This window comes from Anopheles marshallii, chromosome 3, assembly GCF_943734725.1.
Source record: "Anopheles marshallii chromosome 3, idAnoMarsDA_429_01, whole genome shotgun sequence".
NCBI classification, from domain to species: Eukaryota; Metazoa; Arthropoda; class Insecta; order Diptera; family Culicidae; genus Anopheles; species Anopheles marshallii.
This window is the reverse complement of record NC_071327.1, coordinates 81,822,285-81,846,620: the sequence shown is the minus strand read 5'-3', so window position 1 is coordinate 81,846,620 and position 24,336 is coordinate 81,822,285. Positions and strand designations below refer to the sequence as shown.

General features: G+C 43.2%; 1 protein-coding gene across 1 annotated transcript in view; it reads right to left on the bottom strand.

Moving 5' to 3' along the window:
- Positions 1-24,336, bottom strand: part of LOC128711057 (uncharacterized) — a 118,434-nt gene that overhangs the window by 13,477 nt on the left and 80,621 nt on the right. The window contains exon 3 of the mRNA XM_053805924.1: positions 3,607-3,764. Coding sequence (XP_053661899.1) covers positions 3,607-3,764 — 158 coding nt within the window. The remainder of the gene's footprint in view (positions 1-3,606; positions 3,765-24,336) is intronic.

Below are 24,336 nucleotides of genomic sequence, written 5' to 3'. Positions count from 1 at the left end.
AAACAAAAGACCTACTGGCGTAAGGTTCTTCCTGGTTCTTGGCTGTCGCTGTGCAAGACAACGGCGTGTCCCTTCTGAGCAACTTCTAGCGCTCCGTTTTCGTACGCTACCGGGTCCGTGTTCGTGTTCGTGTGTGTGTATGAGCGGAATGTTGTTAAAAAAACGCTTTTGTACATAAATCTGTACTCGGGGCCAAGGTGTGGTTACGAGCTTACTGAATGAACCGGAGGTTGCCCCTGGTCGATGGTTTTGCGTAGTTTGCATTTGCGTGAAGCATGATTGAGGTTAGTTAGCATTCTTGGTGAGGTATTGTGTCTTACATTGACATTCCCTGTGCGAGTGCGAGTCGTACTCTTCGTAAGACCAGAAGCCAACATGCAGTAATTGAACTCTCGTAACGAGGACTAAACACTCATCTCATCCATTTCGTCCTCAAGACAGCTGTTGGGCGAGTAAGTTGCACCGTTCTTGTGCGGGTTTCAAATCAATTTATGCATCCTTAGAGGGGGGGCAAATTGATTTTTGAAGAAGCACACAATCTGCAACCCAACAATCTTCGCTGCCTCAAGCGAAAGGTAATAAATCTTCTCACTGCACTGCCAAAAACTGATAATATGACGTTGGTGAAGATAATGGCGATGGACGATGACGAATTGTTCGAATGGCGGCAGGATAATTGAATTTTTTATTACTCGCCGAGATGCACACGAGTGCAAATGTGATGTGATGGTACGGGCACAAAATTACAGACCAGTCGGTCCATGTTGGAGTTCGCCAAAGGAAGCAAATAAAATGAGGGTTCTAGAACGGAGGTTTTGCTTTTGGGGGGACAAAGTCCGAGAATATCGGAATACGCAGCAAAGGGGCCTTAACGAATGAGGAAGAAACCTAACGGACTAACGAACGAAACGTCAAACAGTTTCAAGCATTTGACAATAGATGGCGTGACATTGTGGCACTTAGCATGAGGCAGGAGCCCTTTATTCTAAAGTTCTCGTTAGTGCTCGTAGGTTTTTTACTACCCACCCCTCCTTCTAGACTGACTTTGCTTCGCTCTAACAAGCGTTAGCTCGGTTCGTGTTCCAGTAGGGCACGGATGTGTACGAAGCAGCAGCACGATAGAAATCTTGACGTTTAGGTGACGTGTCCGCTAGATCGTTCGCTAGGTTTGCAAAAGAACATCGAAAAAACAACGCTCCCGCGTCCACGAAAACAAAAAATCGACTTCGCCCTACGGTGGCGATGGCGATCGGTTAAAAACAATAGCAAATTAACAGCTGTCGTCCGGTCGACCTGCATGGCCAGTTCGGTGGAACGCTGCGAGATGGTCCAAACGGACCAAATCCCACAGCCATTCGCGCGCATACCAACCTTGGAAGAGCGAATCCACATACACACACCAGCCAAGATTGATTGCATTCGGAAGCGCACGGGCCGGATTCTGTGCGAGTTCTTGACCGAAGAAGCACGACCAGGGACCGTTTATGCAACGATCGCACGGCATTCTAGCGTGCTGCGGCTTATGGCTCAGTGAGCAGTGAGGGCGTCCTCACCCCTCTTTCGGGGTCAGGTTGATGAGTTTGCGTTGCATGCCGTCGCACGTTCGGCAATGGCCGATGGTTAGGGAGCGATATGTTTCACGCGACATCATTAGAGCCCATGCTTTATGGTCGCCGACTGTTTGGGCAGCCCCAAGTAGTAGAGATGGCTGTTGTCAATTACACGTAAACACAATGGCTACTTCTGGCACATGAGTAGAGGTCAGCAAAACCACTCATAATAGTCCACGAGAAGGGACGGTGTAATTATTATCGTTGGTAGACCGAATGGTGGACTACGACGTAACGGTAAACGATGGAGAATTGGTGACAAGATTATTGCAGATATAGTTATGTGGGAGGAATTCGTCTTTGATCCGTTAGAACATTGGAAGCTGTGAGCTGTTTAAAATTAGACTCTGATAATTAGAGTTAATCAATTGACATTATTAGAAAAAAATCACATGCAGCCTTAAAAGTTATGTTTAACCTCACTTGAAGCTCATCCAACGTCCGGTTTATAAAGCGATCATAGTAGCTTTTAAATGATTGCCATACTTCTATTGTGATGATGATGGATGCTCATTAAAAACAAACTGCATGTGAGAGAAATAAATAACCGAACCCGTTCTGCTCCGTCTGCCCATCGCACGCATATCGAATGCACTTCTTACAACCTTACAGCCTTACATAAGACTTTCGATTGCATTAGACGAACGATGCGAAAACACAGAAGCTTACCTTAACGAAATTGTACGAGAGTAAAAAAAAGAAGCGATCGATACAGTAAAGCGCAGCTGGCCGAACATTGATGTGCACAATAAAAGCACACGTCATGAAAGAAATGAAAAGTTGTGTGCGAACCTTTTTACCGTACCGGTTGGGTATGCGTTTTGAGTCGTTTAACTTTATCCAATTACCGCCCGAAAATCCTGCCGGCCTGCTATACCGTTTGGTGGCGAGGAACGGGGTGAAAAATAAACCTACAATCAAAAAAAAAAAATGGCCGAAACCCACCACACGGTCCCGTGAAAGCGCAACATCGCGTAATACGCAATGAGGTACGGTTGAGTTGAGTGCGCCCGTGCCGCGTTCGTTCGCTTGGGCCTTGGCTGGTACAGTATTATTACTTTTTTATAAACTACCACCGGCCTGGCAGTCATTTTATTAGTGCTCTCTTCCATTTATCGTCCATTAGTCGCGTATGTTTCGGTGGGCGCATGTATGCAAGCGATCATATGTTTCGGTGGGTGGATGTTCGGTACCACGGGCTAGCCCGTGCCCGCCAGTAGAGCCACAAACTGTTTTCATTTTCTAAAAGCGAACACCACGCAAGTCCACAACGAACCCATCATTCGATTCGTACGAAACTTCAACTTTCACTTTCCGCCTGGAGGGTGGACAAGGCGGAGAAGATGGGAGGATGGGGGTGGGGTAGAGCGGAGGAGCTGGCGGTAATGGTGTACTTTTGCTCGATTAGACCACAAACCAGCACATAACAAGGAGAAAAACAATCGATCGTGCAAAATGCAATGAATTTTCACCCAAGGAAGGACGAAAGAGTTCAACAGCCGCACAGACGAGGAACGTTTCGAAAAGGCGGTATCTCTTTTCCCAGCCCGATAAGTGATGGTTTGTGCGGACTATTACACATCTCAATTAGAAGATTGTCAGCTAGTAAAAAAAATCGGTACAAGGCAAACGTTTTTTAGAAGGTTAACTAAAAGCAGATCATGATTAGATCCGATTAAAAACGTCTCAATGAGATGACATTACAGGTGTCGTATCATCTCGATCAAACACTTTACAAACAGTTCTACGGGAATTGTTGAAGTACAGTGACACCATTGCGCTATGATGTGGCCATTCGAATTGTGTAATCAAACAACAATGGGAACTCTTCCCGTGGATCTTAAAAAAAAACCTTTTAGGGCCGTCTTGTTCCACAAAATGGGCTTCGATTTATAGACAGGACACTTTTTCTAACTTAACCTTTTCTAAGTTGGTTGATTCTTGTAACTCAATCGCTTCACATACAAAAAAAGGTAAAAGCAAAGGATGGACTTACCTCATTCCATCGAATCCATCATCTGAACCGTTAATCGTCAAAACCGGTGCACGGGCGTAAGCTTTTGCCACACGCCGGTTTCGCTCGAAGACGATCACTTTGGCCCAGATCTCGTCGTCGATCTGTGTCCATTTGTCCAGCACTTCCTGAATATGTTCCTGGAGAAAAAAGCAGATAAGAAGAGTGAAACAGTTAAAAACAGAGCAAAAAGCACTCGATTGATGGTGATTAATTTCTTCATCGACGGAACGTGAAGGTCTTGGGGAGTTCATTTGCACAAAGGTATTGAAGCCCTTTCAGTACTTTACTGCATCGGACGAGATTGATCGGGAATGAGCGGACTCATGACTTTCGGCTGACAGTGACTGTCAAAATGAAGGACTCGTGTCATCTGGACCTAAAGGTACGAAATTTATCATACATGTACGCGCCAAGTTTCACATGGTATGGTATCGGAACATTCATCATCATCACCCCATCGTCATCGTCATCATTGGCGCATCTGCCACAGCACGTGGGGGATGCATCTTCGAGGCCGGCCGATGAACGGAATTTACGAGTCCAATTACGAGGAAGGTTAACGGACTGCTTTTGATGGTAGAAAATTAAATTAATGACATAAAAAGGCATTGCTTTGTTTTCTAGTTGGTTTAACGCATGTTTGTAGCAATCAAATGCATCTTCCCGAATGGCCTGGGTGTCATTCGGGCAGTTAACGACGTTTAGACGAAACATACTCAAAATACGATCTCCGTTTCGCCACGTTATCGATCGTCAGACAGTATCTATGCTAATGGTATACCATTTTGTCTACCTTTCAAATCGATCGCGAAACATCACGGCGACCAGAGACTGGTTTCGCACATTTGCACCATTCGACCCATTGCGAGTGGTACACGATTTTTCGTACATTCTGCGAACGCGGTGTGTGCGCCTATCTAATCGCCTGCCAATTGTACGACGGCGTGGTTTCACGTTGCGCCACGCGAAAAATAAGGTACTCGTGTAACTGCTGCTGCGGCATTGTAGCAGCCGCCGATCTAATTTTTATCTTCCCTTCACTATCGCTACAGCTCGGAACTAGTTCACTGTTCGGTCGCTGTTGGCTAATGTCGCACCGTGCGAGCGTACGTAGCGTAGAGGACGCGGTTTTTCGGTCTTCGGAATCAGCTGGCGTACGTTCACTTCTGCGGTGACCCTCTGTGCGCAAACGCTATCTCGCGGGCGTCTCCTTCTCTTTTTCTCTCCCTAATGTGCTTCGCACAGCCTCCGGGAGTTCTACTCGCGATACTAACACTGTCTGGTGCGCTAGAACGCAACCGTTGCGGCCCAACGAGCGAACTCCATCAGGTGGAGCTGGAGTGTTGATATGCGTGAGGATTGTACCGAAGATAGGGGAGGAGCGAGAATCATATTTGCAATCGTTTTGAATGCGCTTGAGAAATAAACTCCAAAGGGGAGCGCAGTTACAATTTATTGTTACGGTTAGGGTGTTGGATGTTTTTTCTTTTTTGCGAAACAAACTCCATCATTGGCGCCTTTTGTGCAAGAAAACACCCGACCTGAATGTCTTCACACATCGACCGAGTGCCCGATGCCACACCGTTGGAGCACGCGAGGAAAGATAACCTTACCCTCGGGGATGGGTGTGTGGGCGGAAAGATAAGCCATTTAAGTCATCTACAAGCGAAAGAATCTGTGGTCATTATAAACAAAAAAAGATGAGAAGTACCGGAACGTAACTTAAGACCGCTTAAGGGGCCGCGCTCGAAGTGATAATGCGAGTGCATTTTGTAATCGGATCGTCGTAAGCTCGGCAACAACCTTTACGCTTTGCCGATTGTGAACAGTGATCGAAACGGTCGTTAGAATCACCCTGTAGAGGTGTTGAAATAAGGTTCGGTTTAGTTTAATAGACGTTATTGCGCTTTTTATTGGCCTCATTTGCTAAACGGATCGCAGGAAGAAACCTAGCGGCGGTTTTGCATGGCATTGTTTCGTAACGATGACTTAATGTTACAATATCGTTTTTCCGTATTGATGATGGCGTTTTATCTTCTTTAATGATCATTTATCGTAATGAACCGTACCGAATTGAATCATCAGAAATTCTGAGACAGCTTTCTTCCTCACACAGAAAGGCTAAAACCCTTTGGTGAAGGTATATAGAATAGAAAAAAAAAAACAATGTTTAGAGCCTACGGAATCTTGAGAAGAGTCTGGAATATACGGCAAAATTAGTACTATTACATACTGAGAACCTTCTCGGTCAAAAGCAACAAGAACCAATTCTGCTTGAAGCACAACAACACTGGCCAATGAAAATCAGGCTGATTCTTCTACGTCAGTTTTACTTTCGCTTTACGAGCACGTCCGTGAAAAAAACAAAACCCCGGACCGAGAAGAAGCGAAAAAAGGCACCTCGCCTTTATTTGATATTATATTCAATTTTGAACTTATTATCGTGATTATCGGGTTCGGTTCTGCACTGCCCGTTGCACTCAACGAGGTATGTGGTCTGTCGAGGATGGACCAAGGAAGCAGCACTCAACCAATAGCCAGAAGCAGGTTGCGCTGCCTCAAAAGAGCTGTCATAAGAGGTAAAAAGCGTATCAATATAATTTTATTTACTTGGTTGGCTGTTTTTTTTTAACATCACTATAGGAGTATTTGTTCTGGTTCTGGTTCCTTCCGAGTGTAGAGGCGAAAAAAACGGAAAGTAAAAATTCTTTTCAAAGCCCTTTCATTTCTGAGATCAGTTTGTTTTGTGTCAACGAACCGGGAAAAATGCACGACCTTCTAAAGGAATTCTAAATAATGTACGACGATGACGACGAATCATTATTTACCAATTATTTGTTAAAAGTGGACAATCCACTAAGAGGTATCATTACTAATTTTGTATGTCACTTTTCTTGTATTGAAGTCTTGAAGACATTACGGTTGTCTAACAATTTCAACACAAATTGTTAAATTTTTTAGGTTGTTTTATACTTGGCAAATATGGTAAGAACAAAAATCTCAATTAATTCCGTTCTCCTCTAGGGCGATCGGCCGAACTTGTCAGGAGGAACGTCAACGTCCTTGTATGCAGCTCCGGACGACAAAATGCATCCCCGGCAGCGTACCTTTTACGATCATCATTATTTCTTCGTACCGGTAATGGGTCTCACATGGGTTCCGAAAAGCACGCAAAGCTCTCTTCCGTTGCGTTGCGAGTGTTATCAAAATAATAACAACAGCAAAAAGGGCGAAAATCATTATAATAAGAAGGCATAGGCCAAACAAGAGTTGGTGTATTCCTTTTTTTTTTAATTTTTGGGTCCCAGCGATGAGGAGGTCCACAACCATCTTCTCCCTGCTGTTCGTGCGATAAGAGAGCGAGGTAATAAGCGAAATAAATTTGTTACACACCATACCCAGTGCACGAGAAGATGATATGGCTGGCTTTACGATATTTTAAAGGCATTTGGGGCACATCCGCACGGTAAAACGCAACGTGTGGAGCGTTATAAATGTCAGTCACCTTCTTCGCAGGACATAAAGAGCTCCATCGGTGACGCCCCGTCGATGGAGGGCACAAGAAAAAGAGCTAATTTTCAAAGTAAAACACATGTCTTTTGAGGCAAGTGTATGTAACATACAAATCCTGTTCCTTCACTTTACGTCCTACATGTGTTGAAGTTGATTAATGGATCACGTGGAGTTTACGAGTTAAGATTTAGATTTAATTTTAATAACACCGTATTGTTGCACGATATAACAGAGTTCACTCCCTCCAAACGCCCTGTTTCAAATTTACAGACTATTTTGGATACCGTTACCCTTTATCGATACGTTAGACTAAACATGGCGTGGTTCTTGAATCGAACACACAAAACTAAACGTACCCAAAAGAAACGCAATTTTCCATTCACTCGCTTCGTTGGACAGAGGACAAACTTTTAACTTCTGTGCGGAGCAGACACACATTGAAAAATCGAAGGTCCAAATCAAAATAAATAAAACCCCTCGGATCGTAAGTGACCTTGAATGTAACACCCCCTCCTGCTAGAGCTCTCACTGGGGGGGCGTTTTAATGTTACGACTCTGTTTGCAATCGAAAGGAAGATAGTGCGCGTATACGAGCGGTAACTTGACGTTCCCTCCTAATGAGAATGTTTCGATTTGGTCACACCTTTGGAAATCGCGCCGGTATGCAGCCTGTTTTACCAGTAAGCTCCGTTCCAGTTTGGAAAAAAGCCCTCGATTGTGCGAGAAGTCAAAACATCAAAACAGGGCGAGGTATTTTCGTGGATTAGTCTCGCAAATTGAGTGATCTGTCCTTGGCCATCCTTCATTGGGAATTCGTTGCGGTACGGATCCGGGGAAGGGTGCATTGCGAATGGAATGACTTTGAACTGGAGCAGAAGACAACCGTCTAAATCCTTTACCGCACATAGCTGCCCATATCGTTCCGAGCAAGAGTGACATATATCTCAAGGTCTTACCGTTAGAGCTGGCTTCTGAACGAAGTAAATCGATCTTGTAATAAATCCGCGAAACGGAAACGAATCAATGCACTAATGGCGTCAATCGGATGCTAGGGGTGGAAGAATAATACATCACCAGTGAACAAGATCACCTCAATTATTGGGCTGTACTACGGCTATCGGCAAAGGCAAAGAAAACTCCCACCGGGGCGCATACATCACGTCTCCAAGGATCGTTCAAGGTCTAAGCGAGTTTTTCTGGCCCAGCAGGAGCGAACATCGATCAACTGCGCCCTGGAAAACCTGTGAGTGGCCATTAAAGTTAGACCCATAGCACAGCTGGAAGTGCGTTGGCACGCGTAATTATTAGGTTCAAACAGCGGCATTGCGCGCGGGTTTGACACGCAAAAAGACCCACAGCATGATCGATCGTACCCTAACGCTGGAGCCATTTCGAGGACCTTGGCACCACCGGGTCGGTTCGGTGTGGTCTATAAATCAGATTAAATTACCTCAAATTTGTGATGTGAGGTCGGATCCGTCATAAATTCCTTCCGTTCGGGTCAGAGCTTGATTGGGATTGGATCGTAAGTACCTTATGCACACGTGCACACCGTCATCGGTTCAACCGGGGGTGTGTGCGTCTATAATGGCTTTACAGCATTATATAGCGCGTGCGCAATTCAAGTCAAGCGCCAGTCGTTTTGCAAATGCATTTGCTAGCATTAACTCCACTGCTGCGACATAAACATAAGGACCGCAAGCACAAAAGCGTGCCATACCGTGCGTTCTGTTGTGGAGTGGAGTTGAGTTCGATTTCATAAATATTATGTTTCGCTAGCGCCACTCCAATGCATACTCGAGTGACTCAGCGATCGAATGGAGCGTTTTCCCTTTGGGAAGGAATTCTGTCCTTGAATGGACCCTGGTTTGGTGCGGCCAAGCCAATCGAACTGTCAGCTGCGGAATGTGCAACGAAAGACTCTATGGTCTATTTTAGGCAAGGTTTGACGTGAGTTATATTGGACTTAAACTCACTTGTTGGCGGCAGCGACGCACACGAACACTGCATGAAAAAGAAACCTTCATTTGAACTTGTGATCTGAAGTTTCTTGACCAAAACCATTTCAAAGCCAAAGTATCCCAAAAATGTAATTAAAAATAAATCTTTGCAAAGGTTAACGACACATTTCATTCCTGTCAAATTAACTTCTTTTTCCTAGAAATATCAGCTCATAATGGCTCTCGAACTCTTGTGCTCTACACAATCAACCAAAAAAGTAGGACAGTCTCAGCATGATTGATAACGCGTTTCACCCAGTGGTATCTACGATCGCTGTAATTCGCATTCCACGACGATGGTTTTTCAATTTCGCATTATCTCGCACCAAAAATTATGCTAATGAAGTGATGAAAAATTATGCTCTGTGCGGTTTGTGTGCAAACAAAACATGCAGCATGTTCGCGATGTGATAGCGAGCCCAACTGTTGCTAGCAATAATACGCAACAGCGAGTAGGAACAATACGCTGTTGCCTTGCCAGTCCAATGCTGTGATTGTTTTTTTTTTTTCATGACCACCCCCGTCCGTAGGTCTACATAAAATAATTACATCTCACGAAAGCACAAGTCAACGCGAAGAGAGCGGGTAGCATAGAGCGGGGTGGGTTTATAGAGCTCTACTTGCCTCACGAACTACAACATAACAGTGTAGAGCTGTGTTGAGGAAATGATGCTTGAACAGACAACCAAGCGACGTATCTCTAATGCATTGCTTCTTGGGGTAACAATGAATGCACCCGTGGCACGACCAAAGCAAGTCAGTGAAAATCTCATTTCGCTGGAAAATTGAAACCGAATGGTGTACGGTGGATTAGTCAAAACGAAAGAAAAAGTGTGATAGACATCACAAAAATAAACTTCACTATTATGTCCAATCGCATAACTCGTAAAACGATGTCCATCCCTTCACACCCCCAGGGATAGAAGATCAAAATGATACACCAGATTACTTGTCCAGCACGTTGCAATTGAAATCAAGCTAAAACCAATCAGGAAGCGTTTATTATAGCCGGGTGTCATGTCAGGTTTAATCTGAAACACCTCCTGGAACACTGCATTATTCTGTACGGAAGACTTCGTGCTCACAAGCGACGAACCTTTTACAGGCACGCACCGCAGGTTCGATCGACTTCGAAACGAATCTCCTTTAATGATGTTCGATTTTTAACACCTCCTTATGACTGGACTGGTCCTCTTTAGAAAGAGGAAAGAGTAATAGACGAGCCAGACGAGGTTCCTATATTTTACCCACCCTGGCAGCAACGTTGCAGCATCCCGTGCATCCTTAAACGACACAATCTTCAAGGATGTGTACACCATAATTGATTGGTAAATTAATTGGCTTGGACGTGGATGGTGGAGGTGCGATGAGCAGGAGGCAAGAATCGAGTGGTGGGCATCGTGCATTTCCATCGCGCGTGAATCAATCACGGGTGAGAATTATATTCAATCTTAGTTGTTGTGGTCACATAAAGGTCGGAATGATTAAGACTCTGGTTCACTGAATGTTTGCACTAGCTTCCAGTGGACTTTACGAGCATCGCTGTTGATCTTATCGCTCTCGGTGGTTCATCTATGGCAATTATTCTTACCATCCATACGGAAATGGAACGAACGTCTACTTCAGGGTGCATCATTTGGTTTTTTTATTATTATATCCTCATCCTCTTCAAACCATACAAGACTCCAATCTGTCGGACATGTTGCGTGCGGCGAGCGCATAAACGTTCTTAATTGTCGGCGAAACCATAGAGCTGTTGCAGTTGGAACGTAAGTTGTGGTGCGTGCATGTACGTTCGCATTGCGCCTCAACGTGAACAATATGGTGACAGCAGAGAGGATGGAGAGACGGTGCGTAGTAAACAACAGAAATATGCAGGACATGTAACGGCGGTTGTGTAGTACAATCTGACAACATGTCCATTTTGCACGAGGATGGAGACGATCGCCAGAGCAGGGTGGGATGTAAAAATTATGATTTTAATTGCATTCGGAGTGAGATTATTTGCGTACACGCATGCAAATAATAATTTTGCCAGGGATCTCCTTTTTTGTGGTTCACTGAATTTACAACTATTCATGTACAAGGAATGTTGGAGGAAGAATGCGTGCACTATGGAGGGAAAACTGCACATAAATCATACCACTATAAAACTGTAATTCCAAAACAACCATGGATGATTTTGGGAACAATCTTCAAAAACAAACCGCCCCGTTTTGTTTGAAAACGATTGTTTTAATGCCCAAGCTACACGCCATTTGTAACGTGTAAATGCATCATAAAAATATTTTAAATTTAAATCAACAAAAGCGAGCTCCTTTTATGATGTTCGCGTTTAGTAACGAAATCGAACCTCATGTTTGTAAACGTTTGCTAGTACATTAATTTCCATAATTACGATACGAACATTTCCTATTGTTTCGGTCATGTGTTTCGTTTCCTGTCGGCATGCATGTTTGATTTTTGTCCGATAATATCGTCGCTGCTTCGTTACGATCGTCAATTTACTATCACTTACCCCACACTCTGCCTCGACACGCTCGACAATGCTGCAGCATGTAATAAACGATCACAGATGTATCTGTGGTATGCGCCCAAGTGCACCACTGCACTTGGTAGCTACAACACCTGAGCTCCAATCTTGCCATCCCCACGATCAAAATCGCCATCTGATTTTGCCCGCAGTGAACATCGGGTGTATCGGTGGCGCAAACCGCGCAATCGCTTGCCATTTATCCACCGCAGGTATCAAAAGCCCTACAAGCCATTGGCTTCATGGTTGAGCATGAACTGCTCCGATCTTTAGACTAGATCAGCCCGATCACTAACATCGGATCAGACGTTTTAGGGCCGGTAGGGTAGGTTGGTTGGCTAGTAATTTAAGAGTGTACTTTCAGGCGGACTTTTGCTTACGAGCCTGAAATCGAATACCAAGACCAAACCGCTCTTAGAGGCACCTGTTCGTGTTAGCTGGCGATTTGTGGGTTCGTTTGGGGAGAGTTCGCGTCTCTAACAAGATTTGTTGCGGTTTGTAGCGGAGTTCTCACAGACTACTGAACATTGCATGCTAGAGTTCAATGCGATCAGTTTGTAGCGAATTGTTGTGCACCTGCATTGTTAGGGAGGTTGATTTGCAATCTTCCAATCATGTGCTAAACATGCTCAGACCAAAGCGCTTCCGAAGGGGATCATAGACATCGTTGAACTCTTTTATGATGCTTAGGATCCACTGGAGTTAGTAAATCGGTAGTTGAGGTGAAAGTTTAGCCTTATTAACTTTAATGTCAAGCCGTTACACCGGATATTAAAGATCACAGCTGTAGTTGCTTACGTCCATTGGGAAAATACGGGAACCAAACAGATTCCCAGGAACTAAGCCCGTGGATGTTACGATTATCGCCTTCAATACTACTGCGCAGTCTCCGAGACAGATACCTCATAAATTTCTGCTTCTTTCAAACTTCAAGATTGTACATTGGCTTTGACTTCTGCTCTAATCGGACAAATCGGCTACAAGGACATTGTGAAATTCGCTTTCGTTTCCAGGTATATGCTTGCAGAGTCTGTCGCGAATGGTTGGTCGGTACGTGGCAACAAATTTGCTGCAGTCCATACAATCATAAATACATGATCGCTGTTTTTATTCCATTTTGCTTTCGCATCCCTACGAACGATCGGCCTTGTTACTGTCAACATGTGTCAGCTGGACGTCGGACATACGGTGGAAGACGCTCCCGAGCCGGCCCTTATCTCTCTCTGTGGTGCGATGAGTTATGATTACGGAAGACTTGCCGCGTTCGTCGTTGTTTGACTGTAAGGGAGAAAAGTCTCCGGCGCGAATTGTGTGAACAAATAATGCTACAATACGAAAAGAAATCATGTCCAATTTAATGGCCATAATGGTTCTGTGATGCACTGGGCGTATTCTGAGTAAGGTGCGCTTCGGAGGCAAGGATCAAAATTGCGTTTATTTTAAGGCATATCCTTTGAAGACATATTCGTAAAGAAGTCGATTTAATCTTCTGATACCTAGAAGTCCTATTGTGTTCGTTTGATGCCTCTTTCATGCAGGCCCACAGCATGCATTTACATTTTATTACTGCGAGAATTGATCGACAGTATAAGCCGATTAAGAGGATTTTTGAATCCTTTTTATTCAATAAGAAGGAAGGAAAATTAAAATGACCGAACCAAAAACTGAAAAATACTTTGAAAACACAATGTAATGCTAATACTATAATTGCAAGGACCGATATGTATAACCCAAATGTTGTACCTTTGTTTTTTTTTAATGTAAACCTTTCAAGTAGCGTTTTGCCAAACCCTATTCACTGTTTACGATTCATTTTCCATGAACAATTCTGACATCATGCAACCCACTTTGCGGCAATGGCTCCGAAGAGGATCTAGACCAAGAGGACTGCGCCTGCGTGCTTGAGTTATGAGCTTCATTAAATGTTATTACGACCGACAAAGCCATGACATGCACACCTCATTCCAATCCATTTCATTCCTTGTACCATGTTGTACATTGGTTTCCGTTTCTGGTGAGTGGTTACTCTGCGAGGTTGCGACGTACCCTATATCACTTGCTCCAGAAGAAGCGCTTCATACTGTCGGTACATTATGGGTTGACTTGAAATGCAGAAGGTGTCTTCAGGAGCACCTGCACTTATCGGTGGTTGTGTTGGATGAAAAGGGAACACACATAAAAAAGCACGACATGACCAAAGAACATTTTGTACAGCTCGAGTTGTTTTGTATCGATCAATGAAAAGAATGACATGACATGGAGTAGACCAATACCGTTTACAAGCTAGTGAAGCATCTTCTCATTCGCTTTCGTGCCCGCCTGACAGTGCAGTGAATGATCGTAGTTGCAATAATTCATTCTTCATCTACTTAACGACACAGACAGGATGCGCTCTGCTGTTGAACGATATTTATGCTCACATTGGCATCCGTTTAAGCCTATGAGTGTGCCAGTAATAGCCTTCTTAGAAGGGGAGTGGAGGGCATAATTCTATTCCACGCGGACGAGGCTTGAGACAGAAGACCATTCAACGATCATGGACAGATTATAGCTTGTGTTGTAAATGCTTAGTGATGGGTTAAGCAGGAAACTTGAATCTAAAATCAATGTCGAACTCAATGGTAGCGATCAATTTGAAACTCTACTTGAAACTTGTAGTAGAACGTTCGCGTTGTTCAAGCATACAATGTACCACAGGGTAAGAGAGGTAACTTATGGAAAATGTACTATTAACCATCAATATCAACTACATCATCAACATGGACGACTTTAATTCATGAATTTTTTGTTGACTGGTGGTTTCTTTTTACTATCCTTGCGGGTCCGGCAAGATGACCAGCGATGGTAAAGAATTTAAATGCGTTAGATACCTGACATTAAGGAAAAGATACAAAAGCAAATACATAAGTTAATTGTACATGTTCTAGGTTCACCCTACCCATCCTTTCCCTCCATTGAAACGTATCATTATATGTTATTCATCCTCTTTAGAAATTCTACCCGTCTTACAAATAGAGTTTTACACTTCATTCACCCTAATTGAAAGCGATCACAGTTAAATATGGATCGAACATCGATCAGTCCATCAAACAAGGGCGTGATCGAAGTTTGAGCACCGAAGAATGCATCGCATTTATTGTACGAAACGTATTTTTAAACCTGCATTATGCACGGGCTCTTTGTGTCCGTTGATTCTAACGGAGCTTTTCCTCCAATTTGGGTGCGAATGAATCATACATATTCCGTTATGATACCATTATTTTTTCGTTCGCTGTTGCTGCCCCGAATGGGAAGGCCCGAAAGCTAACAGCCCATGTAAGCGCATCATTATTTAGCCGTAATCGATCACGAAAAATCGTTTCATCATAGTCATCAACGCGTAGTTGGACATGGCTCTTGTTAATACTCGACCGGATTGAACACTTTGATGTTATGGAATTGGAAGATCGTGGCGGCCCGCATATTCATTTATGCGTTTTTGTAAATGTGTTGTTTGAAGCTTAATATTCTTTTAATTTAAACTTAGTGTAAAATAGTTGGTGCGACCTTAGCTAACAGAATCAAAACAATCGCAGGTTGCTAATCAGCACGTGCCATTTGTTTTGAATTTTGAGATTGATCGTTCGACCAAAATTTCTTCGCTCTCTTAACCGCTTCCAATCAAACAAAAAGTCGTGACTCCTGACAAGTGTTTACGGCTCAAATAAAAACCCCTACTCCAATGCAACATTGTCTCGCACATTCGGATTGTTTTGCTATTACCCAACCCGATCAGTCGTCGTGCGAAGTGTACCGGTGTCGGTAGGTAAACAATAGGAAAATCATCAAGCATAAACAAACAAAACCCCACATGCGACGAATCACGGCTGACAAATTAAGTCGCCGTCGACCAAAAAGCCCATGCCGCACTCGAATCAAAAACGCATTGCATTCGCTCGTGATTGTCATTATGCAACGTTGGTCCGAGCAGCTGAGGCATCATCTTTTGTGGTTCTGTCGCTTTTTGACTCTGGGCAAGTTATCGACTCACTGTACTTGTGAGCTGGGTAGTTCGTTTTAAAATTATACCTTTAAGTGGGGACGAGACGGTAAGGTTTTGTGCCATATGTTGTTGTTGGTGATGATTGAAACCGGGTTACAGAAAGCGATGGTCATCAGATCAAAAGCATAAATAACCCGATTACAGCCGTACAAGTAGTGGAGCGGTGAAGCGGTGGATATAACTCTAATTGAATTTATTTGTTATACGTTCATCATTTAAGCACGAGTTTGAGTCTCTCGGTTATAATTATTTAATCCCCAAGTGTTCCCATTGGCTTTTGTTATTCCGTGCAAGTTTGGTTTTAGTATGTTTTATTTCAACTTTATCGCAAACATTCCATTCGTTTTCTTTTAGTTGCAAAAATATATTAGATAAAAACGCATTTTCTCTCAATGTGGCAGGTGCTGGATCTGGTTGCACATTGTGTTCTGTGTTCGTTTACGAAAACTTAATTTAATGCTTTGTTCGGGGCATGAACCAACGACCAAACATGCCTTACTTTACAGTCGTTCGGAATTACTAGGCGAAAACAGAAACACAATAGCATAAAACGGTAGCAATGAACGTTTGGCTGTTCGGCGTGGTGTTCTTGCTCAACAGCTTCGGGCACCGTTTTCTCATCGTTAAAACGTTAAACGAATTATCGCCCCAAGTACGGCATAATACGTTTCACAATCTGTTCGGTGTTGCAAAACAGTACCACAGAGAGGAAGGAAGGAAAATCCCCAACGAGAAGAGCGAAAATCCACCACGGAGAGAGTGCTAAGGGAGGTTAATTTTAGAGGCATACAAACGTTTAACGTCAGTTTATTAATGTGACACATTGAATATTAGGAAACGAAAGGATATCATCTATGCGGACTATTAATGAGAAAATCTTTATGCAATTATTTCCCTCGAGCAATTGACATTTCGATGCTTGTCAGTACAACTCCCTCTTGCCGATCGTGCCTGACCGGTTATTAATTTTGCGAACAGGGCACGATTCAATTTTGTCGTGTATTCTTGCAGTAACAGGGGACAGAGGACACGCCGAAATACCGGCACAACATCCCTCAAATAATCACCAGGCACGATCAATTTGCGAACGCCATTTACTACACTATACGTCCTTTGCGGATGGTAGATATCTTTCGCCACCAGTGTCAACAATTATCTGTCACTTATGTCAAAACAAAACGCGATGACATAATGCGAACGTCCCCTCATCTCTATACAGCTCATTATATCATGGAGCATGCCGACGACAACCACAACATAATACCCGGTGGTGCATGTATGCTTTGTATGTTTGCCTTTTCTGACGCTACTTCAGCCTCGCATGCATGATTTTCGAGTGCTTTTATTCTACGAATTCTTCAACGGTTTTGGGTCGGCAGCATTGGGGCTCCGGCAGGTCAGCTCTCTTAAGCAGGTCACATGAAAACGTTCAATTACGCGCGCGCCCTTTAGGCCTGGCATGGGCTATCAATCCGTTACCACCACAGTGCGCTATTGCAACATTGGCATTGGAATTCTACATCCAACGCCCACCCGGAGGCTACCGAAATCTTACGACTCCACTCCAAAACTGGAGAACAACCGGGTGGGCCGAGTAAATAAAGCGAGCGAAACAAAAACACCACCAAAACAATTGTGCGACTTTTCTCACTTTCCAGAGGGTTTGCGATTGTTTTGGACTGCAAACCGTGTGCTTCTGCGTTTCATTGTCCTTCGGGTGGTGTGTTGGTGGGTGTTGCTTTTGTGGAATAATTTTGTTGTAGTTTTTTTCATCAACCACTCCACTTGAGGGTATTTGAAAAACTGATTTTTGTTTTCTTTGACATTCAGCGAACTACTTTCGATTTCATGTAGTCCCCACCCTAATCATGCGGCTCGCGAAATGTGTGACGAACACGCGAGAAAGATAACATAACCTAACATGCATTAATGTTGTCCCACCAGGATGAATGATTTGGTTGAGCTACGCAAAAAAAAAGTGCGGCATTATTTGTCCACCCGACAAAAGGCGTAGCACATGCACGTGAGAAAGAGGGCACAGGGCTTGGACCAGTGCGTTTGATACAGATTCTCGCCCATAATTGTTTTGCGGTTAGGTAACGTGTGTCAGTTTCTCCCGAACAAAAGGGGCAAACTGTCTCAAAGTGGGGCTGTACACTGATCACGTGAGGGCGGCTAAAACTACCCCTAGCTACTCGCTCCGTCAGCTCGCCCCGGCCAGACAACACACAATAGACTAAAAGATACGCTGGAAGCAATAGAAGGTGCTGACAAGTGTTTCGAAATGGTGCTAATGATTATTGTTCCCTGCGCTGTTTCAGCCGGGATTGATCGACTAATCGAGATCAGTGCGGTTGCTTTGTAGTTCGTCCAATATGCAGGCACCTATGAAGCACGAGCATATGCGTGGCGCTTTTTCTTATTAATTTTTCAAAGCTCATTTCGATTTCAGACAAGGTTGTTGTTGTTGTTGAGTTGCTAAAGCGTTCAGCTAAATGGGAGAAAACCAAAGGTGCTAAGCCTAGCCATCATCGATAGACGTCCTCCCGTATCGTCAAGCACGTGATTTATGAGAGATTTCAGGACGGCGAGTGAGCTAACTCCGAGATGATGAAGGACGCAATGTGTGGAAGGAAAGTACAGTATAACCTTCCCCGTGGCAAGCGAATCATCGTACGCCATCAGTATGAGACACACGGCGGAATTGTACGTTATGCAACGATAGCACCTTTCGGGATTATTTCGGATGAACGATAGATTGGTTCGTTGAAAGATACATCGTGTGCGTAAGCTTGGAATCAGTTGATTGATAGTTTTTATATATTTAATATTAACCGCTTGGTAGCTGTTTTTGACCGTTGCACGCAATCGCTGCAATGTGTGGAAGAAAACAGCATTTTTTACTGTTTGGTACATTCCTTCTTTTGGCCTCATAGTGGTGGCAGATGCGCACAGGTGATGCATGTCCGATAGCAAAACGTTACGATGGCTAATGATGGTGGTTAGCATTTAGTTTGCGCGGCGTTTGGTGGTGGGAACGTATCGGTTTTTTTCTTCCACAAAACTATACTTCATCTCAAGCGGTTTTACCTAAAGGAGAAAATTACTCGAACGAAGCGTAGTAGGCGAGGGTCGAGTACATAAAAACACTCCAATAGCATGCGATCCTTATTTTTACCTATGGATGTCAGGTAGATTCGGTGCAAAAGCCTTGCAGTCGAGTAATTTACATTCGGTTTGAGTGAACATAGAAGTGTTTAATTTTTAAGAAACAGATTTTTCATAAGTTTCGGACGAAATTTATTAGGCGTTAATAAGAAACACGAATCTACTCATGATCATCATCTAATGCATACAGATTGAATTGTTGAGTGATTTCTCAACTTTCGCTAAACCTTTCGATTGCTAACACAAAGAAAGCCATTTCTACTGTAGAAACGCAAGCACGATTTGATCTGTCCGTTATACGTTCGTAGCTTGCGCAGTATTGAAGTCTTTCGATTCGAGGAGCGATTTGTAAAATAGAAATTATATTGCCTTCCACATTCTTTTTGGTAGACAAAATTGAAGTCAAATGTATAGATACCGTCAATCATCGATTCAAATACATTGAATCAACTGGACGTGGTGACGGGTGGTATCGATTTCAATGAAGTTTCACCCGCTCTCAGAATCAAGTCACGCGCCATCCACTGTACATAAACAAGACGATTGATTATTCCTGTATTCTGACTGCTTTCTTCATGAATAAATCAACCTCATTACACCAAAGTAATGAAACGGAAATTAACCTAACTTTGCTGAGTAAAAGAAATCTCTTTTATAAATACAATGCACAAATAAAACAGTTCAATGACCCTGTAGTGTGGAAATACAAACATTAAACGCAATTGTACTTTTTCTATCTCGAACATAAAAAAGCATGCAACAGAAAAATAAAAATCCACAAAATGATCGTATTATCGTATTGTAACATGAATGAACGTTTGCATTCGAAAAAGCCAACCGATCGAATCGATTGCAACTCTACCGCACAAACGAACCCGCTATTGCATCATTTATCATCGCTATCTTCCAAGGTGCCAAGAAATCGGTTCTCCGTCGCTAAGGGCTGCGTTAGCGGAAGGAAGCGGAGGGAACACCGTTTCAGAATGCGAAAAAGAAGGCGGGAATCGAAAATAAAATTTGATTACATGACAGCGATGATTTCTCATTCGATACACATCGGTTCCGTGTTGCGTACATTCGGGAGTGTATTCCTACCGCTTGAAAGTTAAAAATATCGACCCAGAATGCATTTCCGGGAACAACACCAATCCTGCACAATGGTGCATTTTATTCTTTTTTTGCGATGCTGACTCAACTGATCACAGTTTAACTTCACCCCCTTAAGCAAACACCACCAATTTAGCTGTTTTTCTGTATTTTACAGGAAAAAGTTAACGAAAAAATTGATCCTTTATTCGATTTTGATTAGCTTCGGCACATGATTGCAATCAGAATTGTACTTAATTTCTTTTCTTGGCAGCTCGATTGCACTCGATACGTGTGTTCAATTACGATGCGCACGCTGGTAAAACAGTGTTTGCTTGCGTGTTTGTGTGGAAAAGCTTTTCTGGAGGTTGCGGGTCAATTTACCATCGATATAAATTATTCTTACACCTCGTGCTTATAAAAAAAAAAACGACAAGCTTGGTCCACCGTCAATAATCATAATACATGGTGCCTTTGCTTCACTTCAAGAACAGGACGACGGCTCTTGTTTTACATTCTTCCCATACTGGTCACCGTAGGGTGGAAGTTTTTTCCCAACAGCTATCCATGGAATGCGTTGTATTCCAAAGGTTCGAAATAAAGGCGCGAAGGAAGGGGGGGGTGCGAAGGGGTCAGTAAAGAATTCATGTACTCAAAACCAGAAAAGCCAATGAACGATCACGCCTTTTTTACAGATTTCACAGCCCATAAAAGAGACCCCAAAGCGTACAAAAACAAAAGTCCACTCGATCGGTACAGGAAGGGAGGGAAGATCTTTTCTTTTGTGCAAGATGTTGTATCAGTTGTTCCCGGTTGATAAATATTAGCATAAATTTGGTCCGATATTATTATTAATGATGCTGGATGCACTGGCCGCTCGCGAGGAGCAGCAACATGAAAGTAGTGCAATGTCATCAGAAAAACAAGCACCACATAAACGTTGGTGCATGTTTCACAGGTTGATGTTGCACATTTGCCGTCAACCTAATTGCGCTGCTCGGATTGACGCAAAGTTCCTTTGCCTGCTGAAATGCACTGACAACATCCAGCCTTACATAAGCCCGCACCATGCATTAGCATCGGTTTCGGTTTAGATGTTTGGTAAAATGTTTCAATTAATTCACGGTTTGCCCCACGTTCTAAAAATGGTTCCTTCCATAGTTCCAACGCCGGGAATGGACATGATCGCACAACGGTTCGATCGCGATCAGTTTCTAAAGCAAATTCGTTTGGAAGTCGACGCGTCGGCAACCCATCAATCATTGGCTTTGGTTCGATTAGCAAAAAGCTTTCTGCGTCAGGTACTTTTCGTACGTCTTCCAACCGCTTACCAAAAACGGAACGAAACAGTTCACTCCGTTCGGGTTCGTCGCTTGTTTAATTGATTGCTCATTAGTTTTATGTAAATTTTGCATTGCTTTCATCGAGCATTCGGTGCACTTTGGGAGGGTGGTTCTGATGCTTTGTAACCCCATTTACCTCCTCCATTGGACGTCTATCATCCGCTTTTCGATGGATAGATACGAATTTCCTTTCCTGATCGCGACGGTGCAATCTTTTGCCGTGTCTTTTGCGGCGAATAGGAAAACAGTTAAGCTTGCGTAACCTCAAGGCAAAACACAAAAAAACGAACGAACGAACGACAAGTGTAACCACGTGGGGAGAATGTCTGTATGTGAGTAGATTTTTCTTTTCAGTTTTTCCTTCTGCTGGGGAATTCCCTTCGTGAAGTCTAATGAATGGGTTTAGGCGATACAGCGTAGAAGAGGTTTTTTTATGTACGATTAGCAAGTTGTTTGCGTTATGGACCTAAACTCAGCCAGCACTTGTACCGCGACCGTACCTGTTAGTTGCTAAATAAGGCTGCCATTCGCAGGTGAAACTGCATAGACAACAGCTGCAACAGTGAATGAATGAAGATGCAGGAGCTTACGTCGAACCAAATGTGGCTCTTTGGTATTAGGTTGCAAATGGCAAGCAAGATAGCGATCTATTCATGTTTCAAGAATTCGCTCACGAAGCACGAAACATACAGCCACTTCACTATAAACAAGATAAGAATAAATGCTGGTTTTATTAAAATAAATTTAAAACAGGAAATACATTCCTCGCTTCAGCTGCCAATTACTTTCAATTTGTTAGCTTTGCGTTGCTGTTATTTTCATTCTTAGTTTTACTCAGATTTATTCAGTAGTTAAAAAAACATATTCGTACGAAGGGGGTATAAAATATGAGGAATTTTCTCAATGACATCGGAAATATGGTCACAAATAAATCGATCGGTTCATTAATTTCCGAAATCCAATTCCAATTCCGGCATCGAAATCGTTGCCCGAAACAGGTTGCCCGCAGATGCCTCGCCTGTGAATTATTGATGGTGTAAAATTTATATCGCACTTCATGCCTTCTACTTTAATGATGCGCCGTGACCCGGTTCTCGAGCGGGAAGTGTGTTCTGGGTGTGAAAAATTACCCCCACCATGTTCGTAGCTCGGTTTCAATTTCAGGATCCTGTCCCGATTTTGCTGCTAACGGTATCGGTTAGCAAAAAAATAAATCCTTAAATGATTGCACATGATTCTTGCATGCGGGCGATAGAGCGGACGAATGAAACGAACCCGGACAGACAGAAGGAAAATATTATTAAACACCTTGAGCCCCAAATTAACGGTTCATAAAGCGTTTGTGTGTCGAGGTGCAGGCAAATCGAACCGAACACGCAACACCCCACTAACCCACCGTGGGGTCAGAGGCATTAATCGCACAAGGACTTCTTGTATCCTTACTTTTCCCCCCATCCCAACATGGGTCCCTTCGTCCGTACCCTTACCCACCACATACAACCAATCAAACGTAACCGTAAATATTAAGACGGCAATAAATCATCTTCCCTTGGGTAGATACCTCCAACACAGGTCAGAATCATAATGCTGCATTCGCGAGGTAGTGCAAGAATGCGACCCAAAACCTGCGTGAAATAAATCGGTCGACGCCATATCATGCCGTTTTTATGAGGCGCTTGTTGCGTGAGGGTTGCAATTGAGAAACTGGGGACGGAATTATGTCGAATTTTTGCGGTATTACGATACGCGTGACATTGGGGGATGGGCTTGGTTTGGAGGGTTTGGTGAGTTTAATTTTGTACAATTTACACACACCCACTGTACAGAGGTTAACAGAACCTGACATCAAGTTGAAATGAGAACAATTAAAAAGATGTGGAGGTAATCAATAATCCAATATAAGGTTGCTGTACCATTACCATAATCACTTTTTTTATAATTGTTTATTGCCAAATGTACGGTGTTTCTTTTTTGGTGCGTTAACCAAGTGGGGCAAAAGCGAGCAATACTTATAAACGCCAGAAGCTATGCAATATTAGTTCAATTTTAATGTGAACAACATCCTTTTGGCGATAAAATAATGGACAAATAAAAGAATCCTCCGATGAATAATATTTCCGGTCCACACATTCACCTAGCTGTTAGCAAATGAATTTCTTTCGATGCCTTCCGAACTGTGATTGTGGCACATAATAATTGAAGATGATCAAATTAATTACAATATCATTGTTGCACGCGCGCGATTGCGTTAATTGATCTATTCACACTTTTGCCTGTTGTTTCAACTACATTGTACAGCCTCGTCGGTGGCACCAAGTAAACCAACCAAATGAGGTTATTTGTAGTAAATTAGCTTGTTAATTATCCCTCATCACTAGACTGCCGTCGAGCGAGGTCATCGTTTTGTGTCGCGGTTTGTTGTACGTGTTGCTCTTTTGTTGGCCAAACAAAGAACAAAGGAAACGCAAACGAGTGATTTGCTTAGTTTTGCAAATCTGGTGGTAAATCATGAAGTGGACAGACTTAAAGATCTTTCTAGCCTTCGACCACGAGCACAGAGTTTCCTTGGTTAGTGTGAAATACTTCCTCCATTCAGAGACGATCAGACGATTAAAGTTCCAAAAATTATCCTACATTTAACGAATTGGCCGCACGCTTCCCATCTTAGCAAGGATGCAGAAGGACTCAAATGGCTGAGCGGTGACTCATCGGAGCATTGCAAACGAGCAGACCCCGAAGCGATGCAATTAGTTGGCGAAAATGAGTGTGGTGCATTAAACCAGCGGGCTGGGTAAGCGAAAACATATTTCGCAAACACGAAACCCTTATTTACAGCATCACGAAACGGAAATCTGTTAACCTCACGCTACTCACGCCCAGGTTGTGGTTTGGTAAATAATACAAAATAATAAATTGATCTAATGAGTTCGTTGAAGTGATACAATTGTTAGCGTATTTATCGTTGATCGTTTTGGGAAGAAGCAAATATCGAGAATAAGAAACATCAAGATAAATTACTCATTC